This window comes from Prionailurus bengalensis, chromosome E4, assembly GCF_016509475.1.
Source record: "Prionailurus bengalensis isolate Pbe53 chromosome E4, Fcat_Pben_1.1_paternal_pri, whole genome shotgun sequence".
Lineage (NCBI taxonomy): Eukaryota > Metazoa > Chordata > Mammalia > Carnivora > Felidae > Prionailurus > Prionailurus bengalensis.
In genome coordinates, this window is record NC_057360.1 from 31,393,783 (window position 1) to 31,416,722 (window position 22,940).

The 22,940-nt window shown below is 46.1% G+C and overlaps 1 protein-coding gene across 2 annotated transcripts; it reads left to right on the forward strand.

The window, feature by feature from the left end:
- The first annotated feature begins 218 nt into the window (after positions 1-218).
- On the forward strand, positions 219-12,698 carry NEK2 (NIMA related kinase 2). 2 transcript variants are annotated; one of them, XM_043567647.1, is made up of 8 exons: positions 219-569; positions 1,685-1,902; positions 2,181-2,421; positions 4,208-4,290; positions 5,018-5,144; positions 5,987-6,203; positions 7,658-7,783; positions 11,831-12,698. In XM_043567647.1, the coding sequence occupies exons 1-8, from the start codon at positions 474-476 to the stop codon at positions 12,055-12,057; spliced, it is 1,335 nt and encodes a 444-aa protein (XP_043423582.1). In that variant the 5' UTR covers positions 219-473; the 3' UTR covers positions 12,058-12,698. The 2 variants fall into 2 exon arrangements, with proteins under 2 accessions (XP_043423582.1, XP_043423583.1); XM_043567648.1 differs by having other exon boundaries at positions 301-569; positions 11,849-12,698.
- The last annotated feature ends 10,242 nt before the right edge of the window (positions 12,699-22,940 follow it).

A 22,940-nucleotide genomic window follows, 5' to 3' on the forward strand; every position in this document is an offset into this window, starting at 1 on the left:
AAGAGTGGGTAGTGTGAGGGATCAGAGTGCAAAGATCAGAAGGCAGCTGGTGGCAGCAGCGTGCAAAGAAGTCCAAGAAGACGTCTCTGGACTTCGATTACTTGGGCGAGCTCCGCTGGCAGGACAGAGGTGCGGAGATCCGCCCACACCCGCTTTCCACCCCGGCCCGCCTTCGGTTTAGCTCCGCCCCTTTCTCCCTAGAAGGGGGATAGCGGCGGACGCGGACACCTAGGCGGACAACGGTTGCCTAGCGAGTCGCTTTTCCCAAGATGCCTAGGTTGTTGTGTTCTTTTAGCCAATCAGAGAGGCGAAGCGACCTCACCGTGGGCCAATAGGCTGCCAGGCCGGGGCCCGCGTCGGTTAAACCGGGCTGGAGACTGAAGTGGCCAGATAGGTAGTGTGGCTAGGACAGGTTTCCGAGTCGGCGGAGACATCTGCGGGAGACCAGGGGGAAACGTCCGGGGGGCCCGGCCATGCCAAGTCGGGCGGAGGACTACGAGGTGCTGTACACCATTGGCGCGGGCTCCTACGGCCGCTGCCAGAAGATCCGGAGGAAGAGCGATGGCAAGGTGAGCGCGGGCAGCCTCGCTGTTTCCGCCCCTGCTGCGGTCGCACCCGCCCGCGGCGAGCGCCCTTGGCGCCCGGGTGGCGAGAGAGCGAGAGGCCTGGGGCTGTGGGGTCTCCAGGGCGGGGTGCCTGGAAGAGGCCATCTCTTCCAGGTCTGTGTCTGTCCTGGCTCGCTCAAGGGCTGGGACACTGCGTGTTTTGAGATGTATCTATGTGTCTCTACTTTTTTCTTTCTCTTCCCTGTCCCTCTTTCCTGCTTTGACTTGCTAAGGGCCTCCCTTTAGTGACAGGTGGCTGAGTCTTGAGTTCTATTCAGGGAAGAGTATCCCTCTCGGACGTGGGAAAGAGGCAGGACCCCCAGAACCTGGAGCTTTTTGTCTTGCAGTCAGAACTCACTTAAAATATCCATTACTTGGATTATTGGATTGTTATTTTCCAGTGTGTGTAGGTAGACCTTATACAGGAGGAAACAATGGAGAGGAAACTGCCTGGCTGGTGACCGAAGGATCTTTACTAAGGGCTCTCACCCTGGAAAACTTTGACCGGTTGGACAGTGGGAATGGTCAGGGACTTTGCCTCTGCGCCAGCTTTGACCCAAGTACTTTTTGCTACCGTGCCACAAAGCAACTGAGGGTAGGGGGTTGGAGGAGGCCTAATGTGACTCCACCTCTCTCCCATGGCATCATTTACCCCTTGAAAACTAGGGGAAGTTTATGGAAATGAACTCGGGTTTCTTAAGTTCATTGAACTAAATTAGATGGTAATGACAGTTGTGATCTATTTAATAGAGAAGTAACTTAAAAAAAATTTTTTTTTAATGTTTATTTATTATTGAGGGACAGAGACAATGCACTAGCTGGGGAGGGGCAGAGAATGAGGGAGACACAGAATCCGAAGCAGGCTCCAGGCTCTGAGCTGTCAGCACAGAGACCGATGCACAGCTCAAACTCATGAACCGTGAGATCATGACCTGAGCCAAAGTCAGACACTTAACCGACTGAACCATCCAGGCGCCCCTGAGAGAAGTAACTTTTAAAAGTTTAAAATTTTGGAACGTTCATTCTTTGTCTTTGAGTATGTAATGAGTTCATTCATACCTTGGAAATTCTTACTTCAGATACTAGTTTGGAAAGAACTTGACTATGGCTCCATGACAGAAGCTGAGAAACAGATGCTTGTTTCTGAAGTGAATTTACTCCGTGAACTGAAACATCCGAACATTGTCCGTTACTATGATCGAATTATTGACCGAACCAACACCACACTGTACATTGTAATGGAATATTGCGAAGGAGGGGACCTGGCTAGCGTAATTACAAAGGGAACCAAAGAAAGGTAAATTCATCTTTTAAATGTAAGCTGAAAATGGGCCAAGTTTCATTTCTGTTAAGCATCCTAGTTTAGGATTGGGGATGAAGTAGTTAGTTATGTGGAAGACTGTTCTTGTATTTGTTCTGTGAGTCCACAGCACTTTAGAATCAACACCCATACCTTATCTTGAAAATAATTTATTTCCCTAGTTGTACACTCTGAAAACTAGATACTTCACATTAGCCCATCTTTTTAGTGTTCTTATTCAGAAGTCATATGCTGTGTAACTGCTTTGGTTTCAGACAATACTTAGATGAAGAATTTGTTCTTCGAGTGATGACTCAGTTGACGCTGGCCCTAAGGGAATGTCACAGACGAAGCGACAGTGGTCATACCGTGCTGCATCGGGATCTGAAACCTGCCAACGTTTTCCTGGATGGCAAGCAAAACGTTAAGCTTGGAGACTTTGGGCTAGCTAGAATATTAAACCATGATACGAGTTTTGCAAAAACATTTGTTGGCACACCCTATTATATGTCTCCTGTAAGTATTTCAGAACGCTAAGCATTCAGTGGAGGGAAATTGAGGGTTTGGTTTATTTGTTTGCTTAGTAATATACAATAGTCAGGAATGAATACTGTTCATTTGGACTTTATATTTTTTCCAAATGGACCACCAGACTCTTAAACTCCTCCATATCAACAATTAAAGTGAAGCTTTTATTGAATGGCTACCATGTGCCAAGTTCTGGGATTACGAAGATGAAATAGGTTTTGTCTCTGTTCCCAAAAGCAACATGGGCCCTGTATAACACCTTGGACTCATTTAGAGTGTTTGTTCAAGACGCAGAGCCCTGGGCCCCAAACCCAGATCCAGTGGATCCGGATCCATCTGGATCTCTGCGTGTCTGGACCAGTTCTTGCACTCTGCGCTTTTTTTTCCCTTCCACTTTTCATTATGAACATTGCCTTTCAGTAGACTCTCTAGATGATTCTTGTGCATGGAGATTCAGGGCTTACTTCAGATAATGTGTTTTTACAGGGTTAGCTTCTTGTACTTGTGTTTTTGTTGTTGTTGTTGCCTTTTCCGACAGTGGAGCTGCAGCGGACCCACTTTACTTCTCTGTTCTCTCTGTTGCTAGACATTTTGTTTCCAGAATTTCTTACCATTCTAAGGAGCACTGCTCTGCACACCTTTGAATGCATTATTCATTCTTCCTTTTTGGTTATTTCCTTGGCATGTAGCTCTCAGAAGGGTATGAACTAGGTCAAAGGGTATGAACTGTTTATGACTCTAGATATTACCTGATGGCTGTTAAAAGCTTGAAGCAGTAAGTGCTATCACTAATGTGTTGTTTTTGACTAAGATTAGACATTGCCAGAACAGTGTCATTTTCGCACTGGATCAGATTCTAAGTAGAAAGCCTTTCACATAAAGGAAAATTACCCAAAAGTGGTTCTTGGAAAATTTGAAACCTGTGTAATTCTTTTGTTCCTTTTCCCTCCTGCCCTTGTAATTAGATCGGTTCAGCCTTCCCTAAGGCATTGATTGTCAGGAAGTGGTATCAGACTCACCTGTTGGAGTTTAGAACACCAAGAAGCTTCCTGAAGGTTTTTGGTACTACTTCTGTGCCCATTGTTGACAATAAGAACTATGGTAGACTAATACTGTAAGTGCGGAAGAAAGGAAAATACTTAAAATAGGAAATGAGAATACTAGTTAATACTGTGATTTATACTGTGGACTAAGAGAAAAATACATACATGGATAATTCAATTAGCCATTTATGTCTATATCCATTTACATGTGCACCAGATGGAGGTTTTGGTTATTCTGAAATTTTCTCTGGGTTTTTATTTTATTTTATTTTATTTTTTGCTCTGATTCTTTCAAAATGGAGTTTCTACATTATGCATACCTTGAGGGTAGAGGTCTCATATTCACCTTTGAATTATCAGCACCTGATCTACTATAACACAATAACATTTGTGAGTGAAATGAATGTGAGTGAAATGAAGTGAATGAATTATATGCGATAAAGTATATTAGGATAAGATCATTGCCTTTTTTCCATTATAAATTTGAAGATAAAATATAAAGTACCATCTTCATTACTGTGATATAAGATCTGACATAAACTGGATCTGTCTTTTGAATCTGATATTTTTATACAGATATAAAATGTTTTCCTTTTTTTTTCCTTTTTTCTTCTCCAGGGCAATATTACCAAATGTTAAGGTTCCATTTTTGTTTCAGGTTATTTTGTAAGTTTTAAAACAAAATAAACTTTTCACTCCTCCTACACTTTTACCCTGGTTTCCCCCTTTAGGAGCAGATGAATTGCATGTCCTACAATGAGAAATCGGACATCTGGTCGCTGGGTTGTTTGCTGTATGAATTGTGTGCATTAATGTAAGTGTGAGGAAAACAGCCTTCTGGTCTGAAGTTTATACTCACAGAGGTGTGTCCCCTTTCACTGGGTTCAGCTTTTTGAGCATCCATGCATATTTGAGCCTGAAAGAATCATATGTTGGGTTAAAATTAACATAGATGGACGGGTTAAAAAAATTATTTGCAAATTAATAATATAACCCCTGAGGCTGGTTCATGTTTTTTAACCTGGAAAGATGCTTCCCTTGCTAGACTGATACTTAGCTCAAGGGAGAGCACATCGTCCAGGCTTGTGGAAGAAATGAAACAAAAATCCAGGGGAGAGGCCTGGGAATCTGGAGAACTAAAAAGAGCTCCCATTCTTTGCCATTTTTTTTCTTTGCCTCCTCTTTTTTTCCTTCTAAACTATTCTGTAGAGCAGTGGTTCTCAGCCAGGGAGCAGGAAACAATTTTGTCCTCCAGGGGACATTTGACAACATCTGGAGGCATTTTCGGGTGTCACAGCTAGGGAGAGCTCTGGCATCTCGTGAATAGAGGCCAGCAATGCTACGAAACATACCACATGCACAGGACAGCCTCCCTAACAAACATCATGTGACCCTGAATGTCAGTAATGCCAAGGGTGGGCAGCTTAGCTAGGGATGACAATCCAAGAAGAAACATGAACACAAACTGCAGCTTCAACTGTGCTTTTGATTTGGCTCCTATTATATATTTTCATTTCTACATTAAAAAAAATTTTCCCCAGGCCTCCGTTTACAGCTTTCAACCAGAAAGAACTAGCTGGGAAGATTAGAGAAGGCAAATTCAGGCGAATTCCATATCGTTACTCTGATGAATTGAATGACATTATTACAAGGATGTTAAATTTAAAGGTAAAGAGTGTAAGATTACATTGTCTACTTCTGTCTCTCAATTTCTCTCTCGAAGCAATGTGACTGAAGAAGCATTAGCTATAGTTCCTCAGCTAAATCTACTCTGTTAAGGGAAGTGAAAACATGTAAATTTGGCAAGTGGTGCGTCCTTGCCGGCCTACCTTCTGTGCTTTCTTCGTGCCTCCTCCCTCTCTCTGCCACACTAACAGATGGTGGCTAGCAAAACAGGATTGCAGAAAAGCTCCAAATCCTCAGTTCCCTTACCTACCTCAACGCGGCAGGTGGTAAGGGAAGGGGCCACAAATCAAACTTCATTACCCAGCCTCTCGCTCCAGCTGAGAGATTAGAGACCAGAGATGGAGTGGGGGAGGGGAAATAAATAAAGAGATCGTGTGGAAAAGACCTGGTCCTGGGATGGGGAGGAAGATGTCCTAGGGTCAGGTTGATGTGAGAGTAGGAGTTAAATGCTGTGGAATTACGAAGAAGGAAAATGGTGAAATAATAGGACTGAAGGTGGGCAAGGGAGGGTCTTGCTTAAAGTCGTTTTGAGATACAAGGGCAGCACTTGCCCTAAAGCAGCCCTGGCATGCCACCAAGCACCAGCTCAGGGATTGAAAGGTTGAGGGGGAACAAAGGTTAGTTACCGTCTGCATTACCTTGTGGACCCAGAACCTCATGGGTTAAAGCCACTAGTGAACTTCACCTTTCTAGGTGTTTAAGACCCATCCATAAAGCCCTTTCTTTTGTCTTAGAAATGTATGCTGTTTTTAACGTACCTGCTCTTTTCGGATGAGTATTCTGTTATGAAATCTGACTGCAACACTGAACATTGTTCCCCCCAGGATTACCATCGACCTTCTGTTGAAGAAATTCTTGAGAATCCTTTGATAGCAGACTTAGTTGCAGAAGAGCAAAGAAGAAATCCTGAGAGAAGAGGGCGGCGGTTGGAACCGGAGAAGGTACAGGATTCCAGCCCTGTCTCGGGAGAGCTGAAACTAAAGGAAATACAGTTACAGGAGCGGGAGCGAGCCCTCAAAGCACGAGAAGAAAGGCTGGAGCGTAAGTCTGAATGGGGGCGAAGCAAGGGAGCGCCACAGAGGGCTGTTCTGATGTGTGTGAGATCTCTCTGAACAGAGTATTTGATACGTGGATGTTCTATCAGAGCATTCTGATAAATCCCGAGACACCGAAATACGTATTGGAAAATAGTAAATGAAGCTTGCCAGCATTTCCCTGTTGAGCCTCTTTCTTTCAGATCGAGTGCTCTTATAGTGTCGGTCAACGACTGTGATGACCCTGACGCAGTAGCCATTATATGTTACTGTGGAGCTACTTTTTCTTTCTCTTCTTTAATATATTTATACCCTACACTGTTTCCATCGGAAAAGAGGGTTTAAGCATTTGCTGCCTTCCATAATAAAAACCATCGCTTCTATCTTCTGATATGGCTGGCCCAGCACAGCCCAGATGTAAAACTCTATTGCATGTGGGACTAGATATGTTTGGGCAATTCATTAAAGCATGTGGGTAAAGATGTTCTAGGTCTGTAAGTCTTAGTCTTGAGTAGTAACTGATTAGGTACTAATTAGTTTTTGATGCCAGAAGTCTGTCTACTTCACCAAAGTAAGAGCTGCTACCCAGGATGTAGATTAAGCAAAGTAGCAACAGCAGCGAGGCTCTTCATGTTAATGTCAAGGGCCAGGAGATGGAGTCATGACCGTCTCCCGTCACCCTCACGGCTCACTTGATTTTGTTTCTGCGGCTTTATGCACATGCAGCCGAGAGATAGCGTTCTATTTAAATGAACGTACAAGGCATCCCATACATGCATTCATGTTTTTACTTCCTGATGATAATTGTTTAGTGCTGTGAGCTCTGCTTTCTGGAGGAGTATAACCTGCGCTTACCCAGAAACCTTTTTTTGATGCTTTTGTCAAAAGAATTTGTAAAACAAAAACTTTCATTAAAACCTTCCCCAATGTTTTGCGGTTTCATAGAGCAACTGAAGTCTGAACTTTCTGAATTCTGGGCCATGAATTAAAAAAATAGCCTTCGTTACTGATCTAAAGAAGTACCTCCCGAGTTGTGGTTTATTTCCGCTTCTATTTGGGTGCTCTCATTGACCCAGAAGAAGGAGGGTTTGTTCTGTGAGGCTAGGCAATGCCCGGAAAGTGGACTATTGCCTGCTTTCAGTGCAGAGCAGAGATGGCTTTCGTTGTTTATTTTCCCAAATGAGTTCCTCTCAGACAACATGACCAAAAGTTGATGCTGACCTTGTATTTGTGCTTAAACCAGTCCTTATGAGAAAACCTAAGACAACACACAGCATACTAAAGTGCTGAATCAAAACCTAGCAATAGGTTGACCAGGGTTTATGGTACGGAACCTTTTGCACTGCTGGTCAGGCGTGCTAGGCTGCGTGATGAGGAGAAGTGGTAGGCTTACCAAATGTGAACCGTCTTAAACCCATAGCCACTTGTTAATATCTTTCTTGTTCCATTGCCTTTTTAAAGAGAAGGAACGTGAGCTTTGTGTCCGTGAGAAACTGGCAGAGGACAAGCTGGCTAGGGCAGAGAGTCTGTTGAAGAATTACAGCCTGCTGAAGGAGCAGAAGTTGCTGTGTCTGGCGGGGGGTCCAGGTATGAGAATTCGCTCCGCAAACAGAAGCTGCCACCACAGATGAAGAAATGGCACCCGTGTCACTGCCGTGGGGCTTTGATAGCCCTTTTAATTTACGAAGTCTCGTATTTTAAGATGGAGTTCATTGAATATATGCATCTTAATAGAAATAATTTTGTTATAGCAACGATTTACTTAATGGGTTCATAGACTTGAGGCAATGAGCCATAATGATTTCATCTTCAATTTTATTTACCTCATGAAACTACATGTTTAGTTTTTTTCCTACTTAGGTTTTAAAGCTAGGACACTTAAAAAAATGTTGTGCATTTCAGATTTTTCTTTTGGTATATTACCAAAATTACTATACATTTCTCTTCATTTTCAAGCAAAAATCCTAGCATTTTACTCTTGCCACATGAGCAGATAATATGTGCCACATCTTTCATAGAAAGTATGGCTTAGGGGCACCTCGGTGGCTCAGTTGGTTAAGCATTGACTCTTGATTTTGGCTCAGGTCATGATCTCATAGTTTGGGAGTTTGAGCCCCACGTCAGGCTCTGAACTGACAGCATGGAGCCTGCTTGGGATCCTCTCTCCCTCTCTCTCTCTCTCTCCCTCTCCCTGCGCCCCCCCCCCCCCCCCGCTTCTCCCCCATTTGTGCTCTCCTTCTTTCCCGCTCTCTCAAAATAAAAAAAAAAAAGAGAAAAAAGAAACTATAGCTTAAAAGGTGTGATAAACTAACTGTAAAATAGGCCATCACTTTTGGGTCTTTGCTAAGACCCCTGCAAATTGAAACATGTATTTGGGGCGCCTGGATGGCTCGGTTAAGCGAATAACTCTTGATTCTGGCTCAGGTCATGATCTCACAGTTTGTGAGATTGAGCCCCGTGTTGGGCTCTGCGCTGACAACGCAGAGCCTGCTTGGGATTCTCTCTCTCTGCCCCTCCTCCTCTCGCTCGTTGTCTAAAAATAAATAAATAAATAAATGAACATTAAAAAAATTGAAACCTGTATTTGTGAAAATTCAGTTGGTTGATATCTACCTATGCTCTTTGTGTTTCCCTTGTTATTCAGAGTAGACGGTTTGTAGACAGCCTTCCCAGGGCCCTGCCTTCGTGGGCCCTGGCCCGTCCCTGTGCTCCAGTGAGAAGTGGTTGGTGGGTGTATCGGCCAGCCAGTCTAATGGGCCTTCTCCATTTCACAGAAACCCTACGTCTTATTTACCCTATTTAAAAAAAAAAAAAATTTTTTTTAATGTTTTTATTTATTTTTGAGACAGAGACAGAACATGAGCAGGGGAGGGGCAGACACAGAATCCGAAGCAGGCTCCAGGGTCTGAGCTGTCAGCACAGAGCCCGATGCGGGGCTCGAACTCACAGACCGTGAGATCATGACCTGAGCCAAAGTCGGACGCTTAACCGACTAGGCCACCCAGGCACCCCATACCCTACTCTTTAAGATTATGGAAAGTGCAAAGCGTTAAACCTCTTTTCTCTAAATTTCTATGTGACATAAATTATTTTTTTAAAGTGTTTTGTTGGTTTTAAAAATTGAGTATCTGAATTTTCCAGTGAAACTTAGGCAGAGTTCTTATGGCTCCCTCCTACCATGTAGGACAGAGTTTGTGAGGGCTGTCATTTCCACCTGGAATAAATTGAGAGAGAATCTTGTCACTTCAGTGAGCATGATAGCATTTTGTAAATGGAACAGACGAAACTAAGTTAGTTTGATGGTTATAATATTATAGTGGTAAGTGATGGAAGTAAATGAAACAAGAATTATATAAAATTTAGGCTTCATCTCTTTTGAAATAACTTCTTTTTTCTCATTATTGCTACCTATTATTTCCATATTTTTATGATATTTATTCCAGCTTTTCTCTTTATGCTCCCCCCCCCCCCCCCCAGACAAAGTAGGCTGAAATTGTAATCAATGTGGTAGAGTGAGGAGAAATGTTCATCTGGGTGAGTTTCATGCGTCAAACCTGTTGTCCAGAGTTACGGAAGGCCCTGCTGGGTCGTCTCCTCCAGGGAAGGACTTGATTTACATCTTGCCCTGAGAGTCTGAACAAAGGCCGAAGAGAGCTCAAGCAGGATGATGCATTTCAGTGCAGGATGTATAAATAGTCGGGATCCACCTTGTTGCACACGGTGGCGAATACTTACATTACAGTGAGCTTTAGGAATCAAGTGTCCCCTTGGGGCTAGGAGGTACTTTATGGCTCTGAGCACTGAAAGCACCAAAAGCACCGAGCCTTTCAGAGTCATAAAATAAACAAAGCAGGAGGAAACGGTGCCCTGGGCACTCAGGATGGCTGGAAGTATCCTCTCCCCACCCTCGGGCCAGAAAATTCATGTGGAGGAAGATGTAATGCGTCAAACTCATCACAGTAAGCAGCAGCCTCTCTTTAAAAGCTCTTAGTCTATTTACTGAAATGCTAACTTTGGGAAATACTAATTCTTTTTCTAAACACTTCTTTCTTATAGAACTATCCCATCAATAGGATTTACAGTGTAAATGGTTGGCTTATGAATGTATAGGTATTGGTGACAATAAGGGTGGATATCTTTCAAACAGTGGAGTTAAGTGTAAAAGCAATCAGGTTTGCTTTGCAGCAGGAACACTATGAAATAGGAGGTCCCAGGGGCGCCTGGGTGGCTTGGTAGGTTAAGTGTCCGACTTCGGCTCAGGTCATGATCTCATGGTCCGTGAGTTCGAGCCCCGCGTCGGGCTCTGTGCTGACAGCTCAGAACCTGGATTCTGTTTCAGATTCTGTGTCTCCCTCTCTCTCTGACCCTCCCCTGTTCATGCTCTGTCTCTCTCTGTCTCAAAAATAAATAAACGTTAAAAAAAAAAATTAAAAAAAAGAAATAGGAGGTCCCAGGACAACTGGAAGGCAGCATTTCTCTGTGCAGCCAGCTCCTACCCCAGGGCCTTCCATTTGTTCCACCTAGAACATCTTCCTCCAGAGAGCCACCTGGCTTCTTCCTTGTCTCTGCTCAAAAGTCCCCTTACTCTGCAGCTTTGATCCCCCAGCACTTCTGTCTCCCTTTCCAGTGTTACTTTTCCCCCACATATCACCTCAGATACTCCTCACACGTGCTAGTTTACTTGTTTGTGGTCCGTCTCCCCCTACCGGAATGGGGCCTTTAGTCCACGATGGCCTGTACAGTGAGCTCAGTAAATATTTGAACGTATTTCCTTTAAACGAACACAAAGGAAAAATAAGAAGATTCTGGAATTCAAAACTGCAAGTCGCCACCCCCAGATAGTTCTGTCAGTAGCCAATAGTGTAGCCACCTCAACGCAAATTTTTCTTCATGTAAAAGCTACAATTCACATATTTATCTCTTCCGTGCTGACTTTGCTCAGGTCCCTTTTGAAACAAGTTTCTGGTCGTTAAGCTGCTTTGAAACGAGTGTTCTTGAATGTTTAACCCAAACTATAGGTGCCATCTGTAAGAAAGGCCTTCTGCTTCTTACTTTTCTGGAAGTTATATGTTCTAGGTAGAATGGCACTTGTTTTCAAGGGTAGAAATAAATCACATTGATTTCCAAAAGTTTTGGTTGTGGCCCATAATCCCCAATGCATTTAACCTTAAGAGTTGATTGTTAAGAGGATAAAACATGTTCCTTGGCACATTTCAGGATTATTTTTCAATGCTGTGGGTTAAAAGGTTGATTGATTTCTGCCAGCATCATGCCTCTCACCCCCTATCCCAGAGAAAATAACACAGGTCCCCAGATTTCCAATATGAACTGAATAAATATTTTGGGGAGCACCTACCTGGGTGGCTCAGTCGGTGAAGCAGCCAACTCTTGATGTCGGCTCAGGACACGATTCACGGTTCCTGAGTTCGAGCCCCATGTCGGGCTCTGCACTGACCGTGTGGAGCCTGCTTGGGATTCTCTCTCTCTGCCCCTCCCCACTCGTGCTGGTGCATTGTCTCTCTCTCTCCCTCAAAAATAAGTAAAACATCCAAAAAAGAGAAAAAAAGAATAAATGTGTTTGAGAAGTCGGCTAAGTAAGGAGAGGCTGAACTTACTTTTTTTTTCTTTCTAAAGAACTTTTTGATCTTCCAGCCTCGATAATTGAGAAGAAAGTTCATTTCAGTGGGGAAAGTAAAGAGAATGTCAAGAGGAGTGAGAATTCTGAGAGTCTGCTCCCCTCCAAATCCAAGTGCAAAGACCTGAAGAAAAGGATTCATGCTGCTCAGCTCCGCGCTCAAGCGTTGTCAGATATTGAAAAAAATTACCAGCTGAAAAGCAGACAGATTCTGGGCATGCGCTAGCCTGTAGCCTCGCAGAGACACAGAGCTGTGTCCGTATTGAACATTGCCTGCCCTCGAAAGACTGATACTCAACTGCTGTAGCTTTACTCACCTGGTTCCGTGAGCTGTGCCATTTTGTACAGTGAGGCAGGCCTTGCTGGTTCTTCTGCAACCATTGTACAAAATGCCCACAGCTTTCATTTCTCTTTCTTTTTTTTTTTTTTTTTTTTTTTTTTTTAAAGAACACTTCATAGCAAGAATGACATTTTCTTCGTGGGTTGGGCTTTTAATGCTGGGTGTGATTACTACTGGAACGGGAAGCGTTACATTCTAAGTGTTGGGGGAAAATAACGTCAGGGAGAAAAAAGTACTTAGGGGTAGCTTCGAACTACTGAGTGTTGTGCTTGCGATAGTCGTGCCTAGATTCAAGGTCGTACGTGTTCCTGAGCTTAGAACACCTCATTGGATACAGATCGGTCGCTACTGCTGGACATCTCGCTTGTAAGTATCCCATTGGTCTGCAGTGCCAATCTGTCACCTTTGGTGAAGTTCTTCACGGTGATGTCTGAAATCTTCCTTTTTATCCTATTTGAGAGTGTATGAGCTGGCTGTCATTCACCCACCTGTGACTCCCTAAATAAAAGAATTCTTTAGTTTTCGTATATTTATGTTTCTTGCATTTGTTGACCTCTTAGTTGAGGGAGTCTGTGTATTTATGATTCACAGGCGTTGGCAGAAGAGAACATCAGTCTCACGCTCACCGGGTGTTGCTCTCTGATGGTCTTTTACTCCCCATTTCATCAGTCTGTCTAAGCCGGCAGTCCTTAAGGAGGGGTGATTCCGCTGCCCCCCGCGGGGGACATTTGGCAGTGTTTGGAGACCGATCATGGGGGGGCGGGGACTGCCTGCATGTAATGGGACTACGATGCACAGGACAGTGCCCGTCACAAGATGTCAGTAGTGCGCGCTTGAGAAATCTGATCTAGGCTAAAACTTGTTGAAACATACCCCACCCTGGAAGGAAACTTATTTTAGTTTTGACGGATCTTTTTTTTTTTTTTTTTTTTTTTTAAACGTGTCTGACTTCTAATATGAATTAGCAATGTTTGCTGTGCCTGCCACATTTTGCATGTGATGTTTTCCTAGCGATGCTAATCTTTTCGGCTTGATGAAACAAGACCGAATTATGAAGGGTTAATAATACATGGGAAGAAACCGCTCCTGTATTGTTGGCTACTTTATTGCAGGTTTATCATACAGTTGATGATGCAGTGCCATCAAAGACGAATGATATTATCGAAACAATCAGAAACTGATATCCATGACTTTGTGGTATCCCCACAGATCAATCCCAGCAGGACCACTTTGATAAACATGTTAAGTATAATTTGTAGGGCCCAGTGCGAAATAGAAATGTAGGGCTCTTTGTTCAAAAAGCAGGAAACAAGTACCATTAAAAGTACAGGAAAAGACTTGTTCTCTCTTCCAAGGTCTCCGTCTCTCTGTTTATTGTGTTATTTGCTACTTAATGTTTTAAGAAAAAATTTTAAACTATTGTGAATTTTCATACTCCTCTTTTATATTGTGCCATGGCAGTTTTAAATGCAAATAGCACATTCTGCATATGTGTGGAATCACTGACCTGTAATTTGTATTCTGTGGCTCATCCAGGAGGGTGCCCCAAGCTGAGCATAAGACACACAGATCCCTGGCACTGGCACCTGGGGACCCCTGGCCAGTGCTTGCCAAGTTCCTTGTCCCTCCAGCCTCTGGACCTACCTACAGTCCAGCCAGGCATCTCCCCCTCAGGCCACTGCCCCAGCATATGGCAGACAGGTCACTCCCAAGGATCTTTGCACCTCCAAGCTGGGATTTTCTTTGTACCTGCATAAGGGTTCCTGGATCGCCCCTGTCAAGGCCTCCAGCCGGTTGCCCACCAGCCATGCCTTGGGGTGCCAGCCCAGGAAGAGAGAAAGGCATGGGGGGCAGCTGCTGCCATACCCTGCCCTGAGATACCTCAGGGCACAGGCCCCCAATCCTGACCTTTTCCTTGCCCGTGTGCACACCCTTTCTGGGAGCCGAGTGTGGCAGTGGTCACGGGGCACAGGCAGGAAGGGGAAGCCGGATGGGGCCTGGTGCACCAAGGGGTGGGGGAGCTGGAAGCGGGAGGCAGGACCTTGCATGAACTGAGGCTCTGAGCCCCCACATATGTGCTATTGTCCCATCAGACCCAACTTACAAAACATCCATTCAAAGATGCAGTTATTAAGCGCTGCAAGCACAGAGCTTCAAACCCCAGGTGCTGGGCCCTTCTGCAAACCGGGTCGTGCTACATGTGGGGCCTGTGTGTCTGCACTGGTCACACTCATGAAAACAGCCCTTTCTTCAGGAAACTCCTTTCCTACCTGAGGAAAGAAAAATCGTCTTGCCATTTTGAAATCAGTGACTAGTTTTCCCCTCCTCAGACTCCACCTTCATCTGCTTTCCTTCCTTCAGTCAATAATTGTGGGGCACCTGCCATGAGCCGGCACTGTTTAAGGTGCTGGAGCCACAGCAATGAAGAAATACCGAAGTCCTTGCCCTCGTGGAGATTCCTTTCAAGGAAAGGGGGAGGCTGTGGTAGGTTAGGGTTTAGGGGGAGCTGGAGGAGAAAAGGAAAGGTGAGGTTTGAGGGAGGTGGGGGGAGAAGGCAAGGACACCTGGGGGTGGGGGTGGAGAGGTGAGCACAAGAGGGAACAGCAACGGGACAGAACTTGAAAATAGGTGGACACTCGGAAATTAAGCACAGATGTTTTAACCGGCTGATGTGTCCCCGCTCCCTCTCTAAAGCTAATAAAACCTTGCTTCCTGTTCACCTCTACAGCTGGGAACATCTAGGGGTATTTGGGCGATGGTGGTAGATTAGAAGGGGCATCTCTGGTGGCAGGGAGCGGGGAGTCCTCCCAAGTGATGTTTCGCCAGCATCTCTTTCTAAGACCCTTCCAAGATATTTTGCTGGACACCAATCCCATACTCACCATTACAGACTTTACATACTTAAGCGATAAATTTTACCAAGCCCAGCCTGCTCAACACGCTTTGGAAAAAAGGGTCATTGGATTGGAGGGAGATTAAGTAGCAGTTCTGAGATAGAACCACAAGGTGGCGCCATGGTCCTGTTAGACCAGAAGTCCCAGCCTTTGCAATTGGTTGTTACTGAGAGATTACCCGGCAGGCGCTGGTTAAATGTTTTATTCCTATCATTGCGTCCAGTCCTCACAACACCACATGAGAAATAGGCACCATGAGCGTCACACTTCACATGAGGAAACTGAAGCTCAGAGATCACAGAGGGGAAGAGCCACAGCTAGTTTCTGAACTTATGTTTTTGACTCCAAAGCTCATGCTCTTGACTATAATCCTCCACTGCCTGCCTGAACAAGACAGCAAAAAGTTGGTTTTGTTCCCAAACCATCTAATTTCCCATGATGATGGGTGGAGGGTCGTAATCCGTGGCTTTCTCCAAGTCATTTTCATGACCGAGGAAGGGTGGGAGTGGAGCTGGCCTGGTTAGGGTCCAGTGGGCTTCCAGATCTGTGCGCTTAGGACAGATGGGTTTAGGGAGGGAGGCTGAGATGTGGTTTTCAAGTGACCCCAGTAGGACCCCAGTCCAAATGGCTTTAGACGAGTTGCCTTACCCCCTTTCCCCAGCAACTTCCGTTCTCACCTTATGGCTCTCCATTGCCTCAAAAACGCAGCCTAGATGCCCCAGTACACTTGCACTGCCCAGCTTCCTCTACAGAACCACTGCATTCAGGACTGTCCTCCCCTGAGGTGTTTTATGTTTCCCGGTGACCCTCCTCCTTCTGGGACAAAGCTCATTTCTCTAGGCAAGCTGGTTGCCTCAAAGACTTGAGGTAAGTCTGCCCCCTGCAACAAACTGAGGGCGAATGTAAAAGGTGACACAAGGCAGCTGTTTAAAAATGAATGAGGACATAAGAGACTCTTAAAAACTGAGAACAAACTGAGGGTTGATGGGGGGTGGGGGGGAGGGGAGGGGAGGTGATGGGTATTGAAGAGGGCATCTTTTGGGATGAGCACTGGGTGTTGTATGGAAACCAATTTGACAATAAATTTCATGTATTAAAAAAAATAAAGTGATTAAATAAAATAAAATAAAAACGAATGAGGAGAACTCCTAAGTCCCAACAAGAGGGAATTATTGCTCATTGTGACTAGGTGGCTGAATGAAAGCAGCCCTCCCACACTGACGTGGGTGGTGATGACCAGTTCACAGGGTCTGGGTGTGTGAGGCCAGCCTTCCCCCAAACCCTGGCTCACTTCGCCCCTGCCCCACCCCCATGGAGGAGCCCAGGGCAGCGGCCTCAGAGCCTCCTACATCTAAAAGGTTGGGTTCCCCGGCACATTCAGAGGGACCAGTAGGGGCAGCCTTGCTTGTCTCCCCGAGGCTCCCTCTTGCATGTCTCCTGCCACAACCACAGCAACTCTGCTTGGGCTGCTGAAACCCCAGACATCCAAGGCTGCCCATCTCTTGACCCCCTACGACCACCCAGCCAGGAAGCCAATATCCCCTCCTCCCGCCCGCTCAGACTTTCTCTGAAGCGACGCACTGGCCCTTTTGATGCAACGAGGTGTTCCATAATCCCAGTTGCACATTCATAGGAAGTGCTCACCGCGGCTGACTTTGTTCTTTACGTTGAAAAAAAAAAAATCAGTCTTCCCTTAAATTATGAAGTGATAACGTCAGTGTAAAAATTCTCACAGTATGAAAGTCTGTGTAAGCAGTAAATTTAAGCAGTAAAGACTCCATCACCCCAAACCTTACTTTCTTTCTCTCTTTCTTTCCAGAAGTAGCCGTTAACAATTTGGCGTTTGGTGTTTCCTTCTAGACCTCCTGTGTGTGTGTGTGTGTGTGTGTGTGCGCCATTGAGGTGGAACGTCTCTGTGTATGAGGGTCTGTGGTGTGTGTGTATGTCTACAGGTATGTATCTGAATATGTGTATTTATTTTTTTTTAATTTGTCATTTTAGTCATTTTTTGGAAGTGTATCCATTTATTTTGAGAGAGAGAAAGAGAGAGAGTGCATGTGTGAGCAGGGGAAGGGCAGAGAGAGAGGGAGAGAGAGAGAGAGTCCCAAGCAGGCTCCGCACTGTCAGTGCAGAGCCCGATGAGGGGCTCGAACTCACGAACCCGTGAGATCGTGACACCTGAGCCGCAATCAAGAGTCGGATGCTCGACCATTTAAGCCACCCAGGCAACCTGAATACGTGTTTTTAATTTTTTTTTTCAACGTTTATTTATTTTTTGGGACAGAGAGAGACAGAGCATGAACGGGGGAGGGGCAGAGAGAGAGGGAGACACAGCATCGGAAACAGGCTCCAGGCTCCGAGCCATCAGCCCAGAGCCCGACGCGGGGCTCGAACTCATGGACCGCGAGATCGTGACCTGGCTGAAGTCGGACGCTTAACCGACTGAGCCACCCAGGCGCCCCAGTGAATACGTGTTTTTAAAACACACAAATTGGGGGGCGTCTGGGTGGCTCAGTCGGTTAAGCGTCCGACTTCAGCTCAGGTCACGATCTCATGGTCCGGGAGTTCGAGCCCCGTGTCGGGCTCTGGGCTGATGGCTCGGGAGCCTGGAGCCTGCTTCCGATGCTTTGTCTCCCTCTCTCTCTCTGCCCCTCCCCCGTTCATGCTTTGTCTCTCTCTGTCCCAAAAATAAATAAACATTTAAAAAAATTATAAAACACACAAATTGGATCTTAATACACATACTGCTTTTCCATTTGCTTTTTTTCAATTCAAAATCATTTTTTCTTGTTGGCACATATAAATTCTCTTTGTTCTTAAATAGCTGCCTCGTGTCACCTTCTGCATTCATCTCAAATTCGCCCTAGGAGGGCAGGCTTACTTTGAATCTTTGAGGGCACCAGCTTGCCCGGAGTGCCTGCAGTGTGGGGGACACAGTCCCTGCCTCACAAACTGAGGGCCCTGTGGGCGGGGCAGGCACACACCATGGAACACATACACTCCCACAAAGCCGCTCGCCTGCTCCACGCACAGGATCACTGGCCGAAGCTCTGCCCTCAAGAACCTTCATGGTCAATTAACTGGGGAAATAGTGGATGTCACGAACAGCATGGGCCGCTGGGCAAATCCCCATAATGCCTGGTGGAGAGTTCTAGGGCCCAGTACAAATCTAGCATTCATCTCTCGTCTGCTCCCTCTCCGCACAGTGTTGGCCCACCCGCCACGTGCACAGAGAACTATGTCCAAGGGCTTCCTGCTGGGGGCCAAACTCCGAACGCAGAGAGCCAAGACACCTGACGTAGGCAGTCAGCCCTGCCCTGCCTTCCGCTTGTGTCTTGATCCTCTCCGAGCTTCAGTTTTCCCATCTGGAGAAAAGAGTCTGTGATCCTGGTGAAGATGAGGCGGGGCAGGTTGTGGTCAGGTACGTAGAGCTGTAGCTGCCTGTGAATTTCTTCCTCCTGGCTTCAGAAAGGATTTGAAGTGGCTTATGAGAAAAGATGGGTTTTAATATAATGCAGGTATTAAAAGTAAGGAGGAAGAATGGAGGCAGGAATGAGTCACACATGAGGGTCATACATAACTACACACTTCCCGTTGTTGGGCCACAAATTTGACTTCCAGCTTCCCAGCAGCCAAAGCAAAAAGGGGGAAGTGCTTAGTTACCCCTCTAGGCCCCTAGGATAAAGGCAGGTGTCTGCTTGCCCAGGAGGTGTGGAACGCTACGGTGAGAGCAGCTCTCCTTTCCACCCTTACAAAGAGGACACTATGGTGCAAGGGGCACCCCCCAAGTGACATGTCTGCAGCACCTGCAACACCAAGGCCCGAGTGCTGTCTCCCTCCCTCTGCATAGACTGCTGGCATCTCCCACGCACAAGTCAGCAAGAGCTATTGGAACTGGGAGAGTCGTTTTGGAAATACACCGGTGTGTTTTTCTCTTCACAGTTCTGTATCTTTGCCTCTTTATTTTCCCCACCCCTACTTCTGAGGAACATACCTTGCAGAGGATGAGGATCGTTATAGTAAGTACACTGAGAGACGAGAAAAAGTCACCATTCAGCTTGTGACGTCCAAGGCACGGAGGCAAGATTTCTAAGCCCGCAGCATCTGGAAGTTGGGCTTTGGCAAGAGAGAACAAGAATTCCTAAATTTGCTGAGGTCCCAGGAATATCAAGACCCAGGGCGAGAGGACCAGATTATAGAGCCCGACATCAGGCAGGCAAGGACAGAAAAGCACCCAGAATGTGACATGAGCAGTTCTGCTCCTCACACTTTGATGTGCATGTGAATCACCTGGGCATCTTGTTAAGACGCAGCTTCCCATTCGGTAGGTCCAGGGCGGGGCTTGCAAATCTACAGTTCTAGCAAGCTCCCAGGTGATACTGATGCTGCTGTCCATGGACCACTCTCTAGTAGCCCAGGTGAGAGGGGCAGCGGGGCTTCAGTGGGAAGAGCCCCCTCCTTCCTGGGCCAGGGAATTATGGGACAAAGAAGGGCCAACATCTGAGACATGAGTGGTCAGTCTCATGTGCACTGGCCTTCCTGCTCCAGGATGAAGTCCCTGAGTGAGAGGAGGCATGCTGAATAGACTGAGGGCAAAGGCAAAAGCAGAGGGTCCTTTGTGCCCCAGTCCCCACTTAGAACTCCGGTAGTGGAACTAGTTGGAGGCTAGGGGGAGCCATGCTCGCTTATGGGGGAGGCGGAGGGCCGCCTAAAACAGAGCCATGCGAGGGTCAGCTAAAGATCCGTCCCCCCTACTACCCTCAGCAATGGCATGAGGACCAGTCGCCACATTGCTAGGGAACTGGGAAGGGTGAAATTTTGAACTTTGAATTCACCGAATATTCATCCAAACCAGTCAATCAATTAGCCTATTGAATGTTTCTCTCTCTCCCCTACCAATATTGCAGCCTACCTACTAATATTGCAACAATATTAGATTCCTTGCATGAAACAGAAGCCACAATTTTGCGCATGTGGGCAGAGCACGTGCATGTGTTATTGTAGCAGGCGAAACAAAGATAATCTGTAATGCTGTGCGCTAAATAACCCGTATGGCCATTTACGAGAGCACATACACTGGCAGCTTCCTAGCAGGACCAGCAGAGACACAGAGACACAGGGCTGAGTCTGCAAAACTGGAGAGGGGTGAGGGTTCCATTGGAGGCATCCTGGGAAGGTGAATTTTGAGCAGAAGTCAGAAGGAGAGGAGACCCCGAATTGGCAGAGAGTGGGCAGAGGAAGGGTGTGAGAAGGTTTAAACAAACCATGGCAGAAGGCCTTGTTCATTTGTCTAAGAGTATTTTCTTAAATTCCTCTTGTATGCCAGCCACTGAGCCAGGAACTGGGAAGTCAGAAAGGCATCCATGCCTCATATGGCTTATTCTGCCCTCTGCCCCAGAGTCTCGGATATAGATGTGGGTGGATGCAAGACTGACGTAGCATATCCCTTCCCCCATTCAGATTTATCCTGGGAAGAAGGGAGCAGCCGTTCATTTATATTTAGAAAGACGTTCCCCAGGTGACATGCCCCCACCCCTACCACACACACACACACACACACACACACACACAGGCTGGTATGTCTACAGCCTGAAGTTCAAGTGGGGGCATGAAGTCAGGTGGCATCAGCTGCTGGGAGCAGGAAGACAACTCGGAAGACCTTTAAAACCTCTTGTAAGGGATTTGGATTTATTATTACATTTTGTAGAATGTTTTCAGCGGCAGATTCACTTTCATGGGAGTATAGCCCCTCATGCTATAGTGAGGACCCCTGGAGGTCAGAGAGGAGGGCCAGCCTGTGGTCACACGGAGCCAGGACTCACTGGGACCCTGTCAGCCTGTCCTGCTCTCAGTCACTCTGTGCAAGGCTTCGCTAAGGCTCCTGGCTGTTCTCCTCCAGTATGCAGGAAAGGATTAATTATTAATTTTTATAACAACCCAGAAACTGATATCTGTGAACCACGAGCCCCGACGCTCTTTTCCAACATCCAGCCACTTAATCATGGTTTTAGCTGGGTCAGCATAACAGTCTAGTAACCTCAGAAGAAGAAATCCGCGAAGGCCTTTATCAGCCTTTCCTGAGGGCGAAGGCGAAGGCCAAGTTTATGGCGGTGGGGGAGGCAGTGGTGGCACAGGAGCCGATAATGCTCTCTAAGAAACCAAGATGGCTTCACCACGAGTCAGAGCTGGGACTCATCATATTCCCTTTCCTGGAATTAATGGTCTCTTACCTTTGCGTTACTGAGCTGCACATTTCAAAGTACTTTCACAAACACCACCTCTGTTGACCCGTGAATGATGCTATCACTGGATTGGGCAGATATTTCTGTCCCGGAGAAAATAAAGATTCAGACAGAGAAGTGACTCACCTAGGGTCACACAGACTCGAGGACTTCTGTCCGTGGCACCACCCGCCTGGAGGAGTCTGTAGCTGGACCATCATTTTAATGCCGTTACCGTCCTTAGGTGTGTTTGGAGCTGCCCCTGAATCCTCTGGAAGTGTTAGCAGCATTGAGGGCATTTTCTGTACGTCCATAGTATTTTTCACCAGACACCGACCCCAAACAGTGCGAATCACTGCTTTCAAGTAAGCAGCCAAAGCCCCTCTGTACCCTAGCCTGTAGCTGTCCCCACCTGAAAGGGCTCTTGCCAAGTTCTGGGGTTTGCTGGACAGGTTCATGGCCAGGAGCTGAGCCAGTCTGGGGACTTTGCTGCCCTCAGGTGTTTGCTGTCCTTGAATGTGAGGCTGTCCAGGCAACAGACACGAGGCCCAGAGATCTGTATGCAAAAGATCCCACTTACAACAGCAATGCCAAGGAGTAAAGTGTACAGGAAATGCACGGTACTCACAAAAATTTTCCCAAACTACTCTAAGGGGCATTAATTATATGGTAAAACATCACATCGAGAACTCAACACTGCAAAATGCCATTTTCCCAAATTGGTAAGCTTGATGCAATTCTAATAAAAATATCTGGGGTTTGTTTTTTATAAAATCTGACACAAGGCATTTGCGTGGAACAATTCAGCTAGAAGAATAAATGTATGAGTAGAGTCATAAAATCTCTGGGAAGAAAAGAACAGGGTAGGTCTGCACTCCCAGATATTAAAATGCATTATTGCATACCTGAAATTAATGTAACCCTGCATGTGAAGTATACTGAAATTAAAATTAAAAATTTAATCAAAAAAGAAATAAAATACATTAGAAAGCTTCAGTGATAAGAGCAGGGAGGAATGGGGGCACCTGGGTGGCTCCATAGGTTGAACGTCCGACTCTTGATTTCAGCTCAGGTCATGATCTTGCAGTTTTGTGGGTTTGGGCCCTGTGCTAACAGCGTGAAGCCTGCTTGGGATTCTCTCTCTGTCCCTCCCTCACTTGCGCTGTCTCTGCCTCTCTCAAAAATAAACAAACTTAGGGGTGCCTGGGTGGCTCAGTAGGTTGAGCGTCCGACTTTGGCTCAGGTCATGATCTTGAGGTTCGTGGGTTCGAGCCCCACGTCGGGCTCTGTGCTGACAGAGCCTGGAGCCTGCTTCGGATTCTGTGTCTCCCTCTCTCTCTGCCCCTCCCCCACTCATGCTGTCTCTCTCTCTGTCTCAAAAATAAACACTAAAAAAAAAAAAATTAAAAATAAATAAATAAGTAAACTTAAAAAGCAAAACAGGGAGGAATGGAACAAGGACAGGAAGCTCAACGGAAAAGTAAAGGAAGCCCAGGAACAGACCCCATGTCTAAAGGAAAACCAGTAGGTGTAGAGAAACATGAAGTGGGGGAAACATGAAGTTGTTTAGTAAATGATGTTAGAATACCATGGGAGAAGAAAACTAGATCCCTACCTCATCCCCATGTACCAAGGTAAATCCAAAATCTGCTTC

Coding starts and splice junctions, on each gene's coding strand:
- NEK2 (XM_043567647.1), top strand. CDS start 474: ATGCCAAGTCGGGCGGAGGACTACGAGGTGCTGTACACCATTGGCGCG. Junction 6,204..7,657: donor ACGAGAAGAAAGGCTGGAGC/GTAAGTCTGAAT, acceptor GCCTTTTTAAAG/AGAAGGAACGTGAGCTTTGT. Junction 7,784..11,830: donor GTGTCTGGCGGGGGGTCCAG/GTATGAGAATTC, acceptor TTCTTTCTAAAG/AACTTTTTGATCTTCCAGCC.